The sequence below is a fragment of the Melospiza melodia genome, chromosome 3, assembly GCF_035770615.1.
Source record: "Melospiza melodia melodia isolate bMelMel2 chromosome 3, bMelMel2.pri, whole genome shotgun sequence".
NCBI classification, from domain to species: domain Eukaryota; kingdom Metazoa; phylum Chordata; class Aves; order Passeriformes; family Passerellidae; genus Melospiza; species Melospiza melodia.
The window spans coordinates 15,559,333-15,571,700 of NC_086196.1; the positions used below are offsets into that span (position 1 = coordinate 15,559,333).

General features: G+C 47.5%; 1 protein-coding gene across 1 annotated transcript; it reads left to right on the forward strand.

The window, feature by feature from the left end:
• Positions 1–4,816: 4,816 nt before the first annotated feature.
• MYCN (MYCN proto-oncogene, bHLH transcription factor) lies at positions 4,817–9,567 on the forward strand. The gene is given in 5 exon segments (XM_063150860.1): positions 4,817–5,202; positions 6,103–6,382; positions 6,385–6,447; positions 6,449–6,908; positions 8,055–9,567. Coding segments are annotated over 4 exon segments (1,299 nt in total). The 5' UTR covers positions 4,817–5,202; positions 6,103–6,208; the 3' UTR covers positions 8,657–9,567.
• Positions 9,568–12,368: the final 2,801 nt, after the last annotated feature.

A 12,368-nucleotide genomic window follows, 5' to 3' on the forward strand; every position in this document is an offset into this window, starting at 1 on the left:
CTTGAGAAACTGCTATAAGCTTCTGTCAAATATATTTAAAAAAAAAAAAACAAAAAAAAAACCAAAAAACGTTTCTAGGCCTTCTGGTTTTAATGAAAATCTTCCAATGCTCCCTGAGCAGCTAGAAAGGAAAGGAAGCTGAGGGAGAAGCTTGTACACCAACACTGGTCTGTCTGTCTGACCAATCGCTTTTGAAGAATCCAAATATACATAAAAGGCACAGAAGGTAAAAAAAACCCTCTTTTCACCACCTTTTGAAAGATGGTTTCTCATATATCTAAGAACGCTTAAAGGTGGAGCATTAAGCCACTTTACCATTAGATAAATCCAGTATCTCCACTGTTTTCAGCTGCCACAGTACTATTCTATTATCAGACTACTTCTTATGAATCATATGGCTTCAAAATAAGTTCCAATTAAAGAGAATTAGTCCTCTGATTACTAGGTACTCCATAAAGTGCTTCTGGATACACAGGTGAGATTGGCTACAGACCTCTGTGGTGACTGTAAGTGAAATAACTCACATTTTTCAATATTTTGGTCATGTCAAACATTATATAAGCACAAGGTATTGTGGCTAGTAATTGAGATTAGTAATTGGTAATTTTTATGTCACAAGAACATCTGTATTCTTTGCAGACCTTTGTGACATCCACAGGGCTTTGTGACTCTGCACTATATTCTCATCTTAATGGATAATGCTGATGCACTCTGCAAGAACTTACAGGAAAGCAATTGCTACCTCAGACTGTTACAATCAGCTTACGAGGGAAATCTGCTTCAGTTTCCATAAGTGACACTGGGCAAGTCCCTAAGCCTGTCTCACCTGGATGTGGATAAATCAGCAAGAGAAATCGTTTCGATTACACACCGGCAGCAGCTACACAGCAGGGAGCAGCACAACTCCCTAGCAAGTTACTAAATGTATGCAGGAATAAATCTGCTGCTCTAAATCTGGCAGCTTTTGTAACTGTTAACTTTAATGCTTACCTCCAAATATTTAATCCACCTGAGAATTTTACTACTGCTATTTAACAGGAAGTGTATTAGGTCTTTTTTTAAGAAAAAAAATAATAAAAAGGTCTATGAGCGTTCATACCTACACTCTTTCTAGTCCTACTGAGAGTTTCACATGTAGCTTCTGCTGGCCAATACAGAACAGGGATAAATTGTCCCAATGCTGTCACACTTTTGCCAAGTGCACTCAGAACACTGGGGTATTGACCACTTTTCCCCATTCCCTGATTAACAAGATCGTTTATAAAATCTTTTACGGTGTGACATGGAGACAAGAGAATACACACATCTTCTGAAATGAAAGCAGAAATGAACTGAAGTTTGGGCACTTCTGAGGAAGACAACTGCACACATTATCAAGTAATAGTGTCATTTCTTTTGATCTTCCCAATAGTTGCAGGCTGTGAGGGTGAATGAGAGGTGTGTGTGGCCAGAGAAACTTGCCTCCCACAGCATTTCTTAATGAATCAATGACACCAAATGGGAAGATGTACAATAGCCCTGAGCATAACTTTCCTGTGTATTATGCCCAGGTATGTACATCCCAGCTCTCAGCACAGGGCTTTCCCAGGGCTCTTGCTAGGCCATGCTGTAGACCATTGGATCCACTTAGATTCTTACCACTGTATAAGTAAAAGTATCCTTTAAACTTTTACATACTTTTTTACACTTTTCTGCTTTTCCAGAGAACTAGTTCTTACAATGCTTCAACATACTTGCTACACAACTGTTTTTTATTGGGACCCACTACTACCACCAGAACATCTTAATCCCCCAGTTCTTCCAGTGAAACAACATAATAATAAATATACTACTAGTAAATTATTTCAGATTTTCATTTGCCTTGAGGCTTCTTGATATATGCCATTACAGGGACAGAATACATCAGAGAAATAAATGCAAGTGTTGATAAAAGAGCCCAAGGTAAGTGTCAGTCAAAATACCACAAGGATTTGTGCAGTCCTTTCAAAGTTTTCCACTTCTTTCTCAACTGCAGAAGACAAAGCAGTAGATCTGGGGTTTTAACAAGTCTTTTTACCCAAACAGAGTTACTCCTCATACACAGTAACATTTCTCAGTATACTGTTTTCCATTTCCTGTTTGTGGGGGCTTTTGTTTTTTGTTAGTTTGATGTTTTTTGGCAATGAAAGTTACTTTAAAAGACTGCTTTTATTAATGTTCTCATTCAGGGTGCTACAAAAGATATCACACACCACAAGAGAGCTTCCCTAGAAGCTGATGGTTTTAATCCCATGTACATACATATGGAAAAATAAAAAAAGAGAAAACTTAAAAAGGCTGTTGAGGAAATCTAGATGAAAATTGTAATGAATTAACACTAGGTAAAGTAGCAGCCCACATCCTTTTTGGATGGGCATAACAATATTTGCATACATAAAAACCTTACAGTCAAGATAGAAAACAAAAATAATGAAAGGAGAAAATCATATATAATTGCTCAAATCCACAAAGGCCATTGACTGATGAGAATTTTTAAATTTTTCACATATTCTGTGACCTGCATACTAACTGTTCATGCCTCCTCACAAGCTTCAACCTGTTTAAGGTTACTAAGATGTGAGGGGCAAAAAAATCCCAACCACCCCCGCTTTTTTTTGGCCAGCCAAATAATCCAAATAGAAATTGATAAATCTTTGTGCTTTCATAAGACTGTACATCTTCAAAGTACCGAGCGCACATTTGCTAATCAATGAATTCCCCTGTCTCGAATCTGAAGTGCCTTGGAGGAATGGGGGTCCAAACCACCACAGTTCAGGCAAACCGGGCCCCGAATACTTCAGCAGCTTGATGGCACAGGGCCTGGCAGCGGCCTGGGCAGCAGGTCGGGCGCTGCTCTGCTTTATGGTGCCAAGCTGTGACTCAGAGCAGGGGACCTAAAGATCACCTTCAGCACCCCCGTCTGAACCCTGAGCGCTCGGAAGCTGCGGCACACAGGGTTCACCTTCCAGGTGCCTTCTTGCTCTCAGCCAGACCAGCCGAAGGCTCCCGAGATCAGCCTTGGTGAGGGAAGGCGGGCAGGGGCGAGCAGGGCCGGCCAGCAGCTCAGTGCCTCGGCCGGGCCATGGCAGAGCAGGTGCCGCCCTCGGGGAGCCAGCCCGGCCCGGAGCGGCCTGCCGAGCCTGGGACTCCGCGGCACCCGACGGCTCGCAAGGCCGCCTCGGGGCACCGAATGGCTGCTGCAGCCTCCAGGTTTTGGCCAGTGAAGCGTGACACGGATGCGAGGAGTGATCACCACATGGAATAGGCAGGACTTCCTGCGCAAAACTGCCGGAGGGGACCAAGCGAAGGGACACACTGCACATCCCTGCCTCACGCAGGGTTTAATTCGCCCTTTCGCGAGCAGCCTCTCCCTCCTCAGCCGCTTCCATCGACGCCCAGGTCTCTCTCCCACCACCATGCCCACCGTGTTTGAACAGCCCGGGCTCGCCCCCACCGAGGCGGGACGGGGAGGCGGCCCCGCCGCCACCGCACACAAAGCGGCCGCCCGCCGCCACCGGCCTGCAGCGAGCGACGCCCCAGTCCCCGCCTCAACCTGCAGCCTATGAGCAAGGAGGCACCGCCCCGAGCGGCGGCGGGATTGGGATCGTACCCGCGCCCGCCGCCGCGCACCGCCGAGGAGAGCGCTGCGCTCCCGTCCCGTCCCGGCGCGTCCCGTCCCGTGCCGCGGCCCCGCGCCGGGAAGGAGGCGAGAGAGCGGTGGGTGCTGCCGCCGGGCAATGCGCGGGGGCGCCGGGAGCGCCGCCGCTGCGCCGCGCGGCCGCAAGGTGTCGCCGTTGGCAGCGGAACGGGGGCGCGGCGGGCGCGGTGCCGGTGCCGGCGCGGAGCGGGGAGAGCGGGGCCGCCCGCACGGGGCCCTGCCGGCAGCGCGGCGGCGTGAGAGCCCTGCTGGCCTGCGGGGAGGCGATCGCTACCGAGCGTGTACAGAGCCCCGCGTCCGAGCGGCTCCCTCGCCCGGCCGCTTCCCTTAGCCCTTGTTTGTTTATTTTCAATTGCCCCGGGGGGTTGCGCCCGAGGTCGCAGCGGCGGGAGGTGAGGAGGAACCGCTCCGGAGGCGACGTTCCTGGGGGCCGGCGTGGCGCGGGGAGGGGCGGCACAGGGGGCAGGGACGGCCCCGCGGCATCCGAACGCCCTCCCGGAGGATAAAGAGCGAACGGGGCTTTTGGCGCCAAACGCGCGGCCCCGCCCTGCGCGCGTGGAGCGGGGGCGGGGCCGGCTCTCCCGCCATTCTCCCGCTGTTTCCCAGTGCTTTTTTTTTTTTTTTTTTTGTTTTTCTTTAACTTGGCTTTTTTTTTTTTTTATGCCTTTTTGGGGGGTTAATAATATCCAGCTGCTTCAAAGGCAGGCAGTGACAGTCATCTGTCTGCGAGCAGAGGGTGGATGCGGAGGCCGGGGAGGCTGCGGGGGCCGGCGGGCGGGCGCGGAAAGTGCTACAGACACCATCAGCTGCTTTTTTTTCCCCTCTCCCCTTTCCCCCTCCACTCCTCCCCCTCGCACACCCACCACCATCACCACGGAGGTAAGAAGAGGAAGCTGCAGGTTCTGGGCTGCAGGACAAAACCCCAGTCAAATAAATCCAGTTCCCCATCGCGTTTTGAGTTGCCGAACTGGGAAGGATGGGGCGGGAAGGCGAGCGCAGGGGCAGAGCGGAACCCGAACGGGGTTCTCACTGAGCATAAGAAAATCCCGGAGGATATTTGTGTTTTGGTTTGGAGCTGTCGCATTGAGATCGCCAGTGTTTTGTAGGTGCCTCTTTACTGCTTTGCATTTTAAACAGTTTAATGTATTTCCCGAGTAGAAAATGCACAGTCCTGGAGGCGCTTAGGGGGCGGGGCGGGAGCGCAGCTGAGCCGAGCCGGGCGCGTTTCTCGGCGTTTCATCATAAGGCTTTTCATGGATTTTTTCCCCCTTTTTGGTCTCCGTCTCAGCGTCAGCTGTTGTGAACCCAGCAGAACGATTTCCTTCGTATTACCTTAACCGAGCTGAAGGGAGACGCTGACTCGATTTTTTGGACTTTGAGCATTTTTCTTTTTTTAATTATTTTTTTTTTAATGTCTGATGCAACGGAGCTCTCTCTCGGCAGAGGAATGGGGCTGTGGTTGACTGGCCGTGGGTAGTGAGTGGGGGTCCGGCCGCGGGCAGGGCAGCAGCGCGCACTGCTGGGAGGTGAGAGCTGGTGTGTGTGCAGGAGCTTTGCGTGCGTGAAGTGGCCGAATGTGCGGAGTTGCTGTCCTTGCAACCTCGTTGTTGTAGGAAAAAGGGGGGAAAACTTCCCGTGCTTTCTTGGCAAATCAGGAGGCTTTGTTGGTGGTGCCGGGGTGGTTTTAATGCATTTTTGTGCGTGAGGTTATTACATAAGGTTGATAATTTCTGTTGCTGCTGGATTTCCCCTCCTCCCCCTCCCCCCTTGTGTTGTGTGCGGATTTCGCTGGCTCGCTTTGAGTGAATGAACTGGCGATTTGCGAAGTTGCAAAGAGCCCCTCCGCCCCCTTTTTTTTTTCTTTTTTTTTTTGCATCTTTCTCCTCTCCCCTTTGCACTGTTCCGCAGTGACAAAAGGAGTAAACTTCCTCTACTTTTGCTGGCATATTAAGAAGCCTTTCTGGAGAGATTACGGTATCAAAGCCATGCATCTGTCTGCAGTTACTATGCTGTTTTGAGCGTTTGAAGCGGTGTGGGGCGAGCAGGCGAGGGCTATGTACACAGGCTGTGCATCCCCGCCGGACTGTGCAGCCTGGGTCTGTGTCCCCACGGAGCGCCGGGGCAGGCTCTGCACGGGGGAGCACTACCTGAGCGCTTTGATTTCAGTATCTTGAGTCGGGAGGAGAAAGGTGTGTGAGATGTTTTTTTTTTTCCCTCAACTTTCTAAAGGCTCCTTCTTGCTTGCTATTTATGATGGGATTATTAATTTTTTTTCCTTCCGTTAAGAGGAAGGGACTCACGTTCGTGTCTGTTTGTTCGTATTTTTAATTGTGATTTTGTTGTTTTGTTCTTTTTTTTTTTCTTCTTTTTTTCTTTTTTCTTTTTTTTTTTTTTTTTTTTTTTTTTTTTTTTTTTTTTTTTTTTAGTTTCAGGTCGTGGGAGAACCTCTCTTCTTCCCCTTGGTGGAAATATCGATAAAACCTGTGTTTGAAACTATTGCTTGACACAGGGATCAGCAAAAAGACACCCGTAATGCCAGGAATGGTCAGTAAAAACCCAGACCTCGAGTTTGACTCTTTGCAGCCTTGTTTCTATCCGGACGAAGATGACTTTTATTTGTGCGGGCCGGACTCCGCTCCCCCGGGCGAGGACATCTGGAAAAAGTTTGAGCTGTTGCCCACCCCTCCTCTGTCTCCCAGCCGGGCCGGGCTGCAGGAGCACCCTCCGGGAGGGGGCCCGGTGCCGTGGGGAGGAGCGGCTCTCTGGGGCTGCCGCCCCACCGACCCCGTGGACTGGGCATCGGAGCTGCTGCTGCTGCCGCCCGAGGCCGACCTGTGGGGCGGCATGGACGGAGGGGACTTCTTCGAGACGGGCCCCGGCGTGACGAACAATCTCAACTCCATCATCATCCAGGACTGCATGTGGAGCGGCTTCTCGGCGCGCGAGAAGCTGGAGCGGGCGGTGAGCGAGAAGCTGCAGAGCAAGGCGCCCGCCGCGCCGCCGCCGCCCCCGGGGGCCGCGGGCAGCCCCGCCAGCGCCCGCGCCGAGCTGGGCGGCGCCGTGCCCGAGTGCGTGGACCCGGCCGTGGTCTTCCCGTTCCCCGTCAACAAGCCGGAGGCGCCGGCGGCGGGCGGAGGGGCTGCGCGGGGCGGCCGCCCGCCGCGCCCCGCCGGGGACAGCCGGGCGAGCAGCAGCAGCAGCTCCTCCGGGGACGACACGCTCAGCGACTCGGGTAAGCGCTCCGGCCCCAGGGTGCGGAGGTGGGGACGGGGTGGCGGTGCGGCCCCCGCCGGCAGCTCCGGGGGCGGGCGGGGCGCTGAGCCCGCAGCCGGGCGGGGCGGCCGGCAGGCGGCAGCAGGCGCGGGGGCGGCGGGCACGGCCCGGGGGCGGCCCCCGCCCGCCCCTCGCCCTGTGCCGGCTGCGGCGGGCCCGGAGCCTTCACCGGGCAGCGGCTCCAGCCCGGAGGGGCTGCGTGGAGCTGGGCAGCCTCCGGCGCCCTGACAGTCTCCTGCCCCCGGGGGGCTCGGGGGGGTGGCAGTGCGGCTGCCACCGCCGCCCTGGGCACAGGTTTACGGGGGATGACCGTGTGCGCGTTCCCTTAGGCACCGTGCGGGCAGGCTGGAGCTAGACCCCTGAACCCTTAGAGCAGCGCTTGTACTGACTGAGCCCAAAATGCTTCAAACATGCTGTGTGTGTGTACGCAGAGAAGTCCCGTTGGGCTGAACCGCGGTTTGGCGTGTGTAGATGAGCTGGTCCCTGTGACCACCGCTGCAAACTTGGTGCTTGGTGATCCGTCCCGGGTTTCAGAGCCTGCTGTCCCTTTAATGTCTGGTTTGACAGCTTTGGGTGAGGAAGCACTTCCAACAGCTGTCTTCTTGGCAGTGCACCAAGCGCCGGCTTAAAGGGTCCTCGGCTGGAGCAGCTTCACCTTCTGCCTCAGAACAAACCCAGCGATTGTTTCGTTTTCCGGCTGCTTTTCTACCAAGCAGGGGCTGTGTTGTGGCTCTGTGCTTGCCTTTTGTGCCACAACTCGACGATTCCATTCAAACTACATACATTTTGTCTAAAAATTCTTTTCTGCCACTGTGATTGTGTGGGTGGTAGCCCCATTTTGATTGAAAATTAGATGTGTTTAAAAAAACCCATCTCATCAAACTTACTAAGCTTTCAGACATCTCTGTTCTTTGCTGATTTCATGTGTGTTACATACTTTTACAGATCTATATCTGACTGCAGATGGTGGGTGCACCCCGGTTTTGCCATCAGTTTCATTACTGCTTTTACTGGATATGTATTTTGTCAATAAATACCGATACTTGTAATCAAGGTATTTTCAGGGAGAATAATGTCTGTTTTATTTTCTGTCCTTTATTACCAGAAGATGATGAAGATGAGGAGGAAGAGGATGAAGAAGAAGAAATAGATGTTGTTACAGTGGAGAAAAGACGCTCCTCTACCAACAAGTCTGTTACCACCCTCACTATTACAGTGCGTCCTAAGAATACCACTTTTTCATCAGTCAGGACACAGCAGAATGGACTCATACTAAAGCGTTGTGCCCCAATTCACCAGCAGCATAATTATGCCGCTCCTTCTCCATTCGTGGAGACTGAAGAGTCTCCACCACAGAAGAAGTTAAAAGTCGAGGTGCCCCGTCCAGTAAAACCCACGATCCAACCAAAGCTTAAGAGTTCGAGTCCTCGAAACTCTGATTCAGAGGACAGTGAACGTCGACGCAACCATAACATCCTGGAGCGTCAACGACGCAATGATCTACGGTCAAGTTTCCTCACTTTAAGGGACCATGTTCCAGAACTGGTTCAAAATGAGAAAGCTGCAAAAGTTGTGATCTTGAAAAAAGCCACTGAGTATGTTCATTCTCTTCAGGCAGAGGAGCAGAAGTTACTGCTAGAAAAGGAAAAATTGCAAGCCAGACAAGAACAATTACTAAAGAAAATAGATTACAAGCGGACTTGCTAAACTTTTTTTTTTTGTTTTGGTTTTTTTCTGGCTGATCAGGACAGTCATTGCCACTTTGCACATTTTTGATTCTTTATAAAAAAATTGTGTTTTTTGACGTTAAGAATGTTGGTTTTAATTTCAATCCAGTCCCTGAAGTAATCGACAGACTATATTATCCGGGTACGGAGCAAATGATTTTTCTTGCAAGGAGTTTATTGCAAGACTACCAAACAACAATGGACTGCCTTTGTTTTTTCTCCTTAAGAACTGTAGATGGTGGGGATTTTTTTTTTTTAAGTGTTGTGAGCATTTGGAGCTGCTGATGACATCTAGTTGAGTTTTAAAATGTTCATTCCTAAGTTTTATGGTGCTTATGTTCTAACAGATGTTACTTTAGGGGTTGGCATTTTGTGCCCCTGTGGGAATTTCTGTAAATACCATCTACACACTTGCCTTTTGTACATGTCTTGGGTTATGAGAGGTGGCTTTTGCTGCCAGTATTAGACTGGAAGTTCATACCTAAGTACTGTAATACCTCAATGTTTGAGGAGCATGTTTTTGTATACAAATATATTGTTAATCTCTGTTATGTACTGTACTAATTCTTACATTGCCTGTATACTTTAGTATGATGCTGATACATAACTAAATTTGATACTTATATTTTCGTATGAAAATGAGTTGTGAAAGTTTTGAGTAGATATTACTTTATCACTTTTTTGAACTAAGAAACTTTTGTAAAGAAATTTACTATATATGCCTTTTCCTAGCCTGTTTCTTCCAGTTAATGTATTTGTTAATGTTTGGTGCATAGAACTGGGTAACTGCAAAGTTCTGTGTTTAATTTCTTCCAATGATGTACATTTAGTGCTGCGTCTTATAGCACTTTGAAATACCTCATGTTTATGAAATAAATAGCAATTACATGATGTGCCATTTACTATTTTTCTTTTAAATAAAATCTTTAACTGCAGTATTGATGAAATACAAAAAGCATGGTCCCATACCCTTGGCACTTCAACTGTCAGACTGTAGGTGACACTACAAAGGTCAGCTGGCAGGATATTTCTGTTTCTGGTTAAATAATAATTGTAGTAAGAAATATGTTCCTGTTATTTCATACTTGTCTTGTCAGGATTATCCCAGGGGAACAGATTTACCACACTAATGGAATGATTCCTGTGTCTTCCAAAGACTCCTCAAATATCTACTGGGCCCAGAGAATTGTGAGGGATCACAAACATGGCTAGCAAACTTATGCTAAGGGATTGGCCTCTGTGGCACACTGGTGAAGTAAATGATGGAGGCAGACTTGCCAAGGCATAGGAAATTAAATATTGTAATAAACAAAGATCTTAACTTGGCTGCAGTTCTTTGCATTAGGAAAGCCTCAAAGCTGTCCATCATTGCACTGGAGAATTAATGTTCTTGTTTGTAGCTGAAGGTCCTGTTTGTTACTGCATTAGTTAGTACAACTGAAAATATCAGGGAAGATGCAGGGCCATGAAGTGTATATCAGATGAAGATGGAACTTGGTTGTCTCTGGAGCTGACTTTTGGTATGACAGGAATAAGACACTTTATGCAATCTGTTTGGTCATTGTATTAAAGACCATGAGACCAGGTGTTTTATTTTATAGTCTCTACAGGTATTTTTGACACAGGTATTTTCCTCACACTGAATCTGAAAAAGAGAAGGTAGGAATTAATGACCAAATGGCTAGAACTTTCCAGATCCACTTGCAAGAAGCTCACCTGTCACATCTGCCCCTGCTTTAGCCAGGAAGGAAGTAGCTTGTCTGTTGGTGGAGGTACAGAACTGTATTTCCTATGAGGTAACAGGAAGAGCAGTGTGGGGGCAAACATCCCCCACTTAATGGATGTGCCATATGTCTGTCCCTACAGGTTGTTGATGCACTCATAACCTATGTGCTCTTGGGGCCCAGGCAGCTTCTGTACCATGACCACCAAGAATTGTACGTGATCAGTGCAGTAAATCCAGATCTTCAACAGGGCTAAATTGGTGTAACACTGTGGATTCAGCTAGGCCTACACAAGCATTTGAAGAACTGGGCTGAGTAGAGTTAAGATCTAAATTCAGACCCAACCATAGTTGTTCCATATATAGAATCTTTGTTTTGATTCCCTTGACGTGCTTCTTCCACTTTCCAGCTACAGCGATAAAACAGTAGACAAAAAAAAAAAGACAATTGGTGTGAACAATTACAGTGTACATTTAGTTTTACTAGCTAAAACAATTTTTAGCCCCCTTTTTTTAGCAATTTCTGTTGAACTCCTGTTGCACTGTTTTCAAAGAAGGTATGCATCAAATGAGTATTCTTGAGGACGTAAAGTCCCTTCCCATTCTCCTTCTTTCCTTTCTTCACACTCGTGGAGAACTTTGGTCCAAATCCTCCACTCAGAGTGAACTCTGGGTCAGATCAGGTTGCTCAAGGTCATGCAACCAAGGCTTGAATATCTTAAAGGATTGAGATTCCACAGCCTCTTTGGACAACACTTGTTTTTTGCCTACCATGACTGATACAAATTTTTGTGCTACCTGAAATTTTCCTGGTTGCAATCCTTGTCCATTGCCTCCTGTTGAACCTCCTGGAAGGGTCTAGTTGCACCTTGTCTGTAACCTCCCAGTAGGGAGTTGAAGACAGCAATTACTTCTTTCTCTTCTTGAGATAACCCAGTTCTGTCTTGTGGTACCTAAGCATTTAGAGTATAATAAAGGCATCAAATACTCAGATTCGTTTGGCTATTCAACACAAATCCCAGCTGAAAGCCTCTATTTCTCACTATAAATGTGGGAGTTTTGGTCTGATTCTTTAGAATTCAGTGATAAACGTCCAACTGATGTCTGTGAAGACAGAATCTAGTGCCATAATGTTCCCATACACTCTACCATTTGCCTACTTCTCTGTGCTGCACTAGCAGTACTTTAGCATTGTCTTTTTTTTTTTTTTTTTTGCTTTTTCTTTTTTAAAATAAGGAGTTGATAGTTTGTTTTCATATCATCACTGTAGGGATTAAGTTGTCAAGGTCAAATATTTCTGGTAAAAAAAAATCTCAGTTGTAGGATGTTAATAAAGTTACAGTTGTTAACTAGAAGATTTCTTTTGTAGTTACATGATAAAAAGAATTGAGAGTTGAAGGAAAGACAGCTTTTGAAAAGAAGTGAGCAATTAATTGTGTAATATTTTCTGGAGAATCAGTACAGTAGCCAGAAGGCTGCATAGAGAAGGACATAGGATCATAGCTGCAGCCATTACAAAAGATCCTTTTGCAAGTGTATCTAGAGTGGGGAGTCCATAAGGACTCAGTCAAATAATTAATTGAGACATTATTGCCTTTTGGTTTTTTTTAAATACATACCTATATTTGCATAAAAATGCAAAAATATCTGTCTGGAGAATCATATGTGGGAAGTACCTAACAGTTGCTTATTACAAAGCAGATATTGCTGATTCCTGAAAGGAGAACTGAATTAAGTTGATCTCAGCCTTATTGGATCTGCTATAAAATTCCCAAGTTCCTTTTCATACAAGAGAGAATTTGCTGAAAGTTTTCTCCAAAATCACATATCCCAGAGGATGCTCTCCTTCCCTCCTTCTGTTTATTTTCTTTAAAATACCACTAAGAACACAAGGGACTTGTAACACTGAAATGAAATGATTCCTCCATAAATTAGTAGAAGTGAAACACCAGTGGAAGACCTTAAAAAG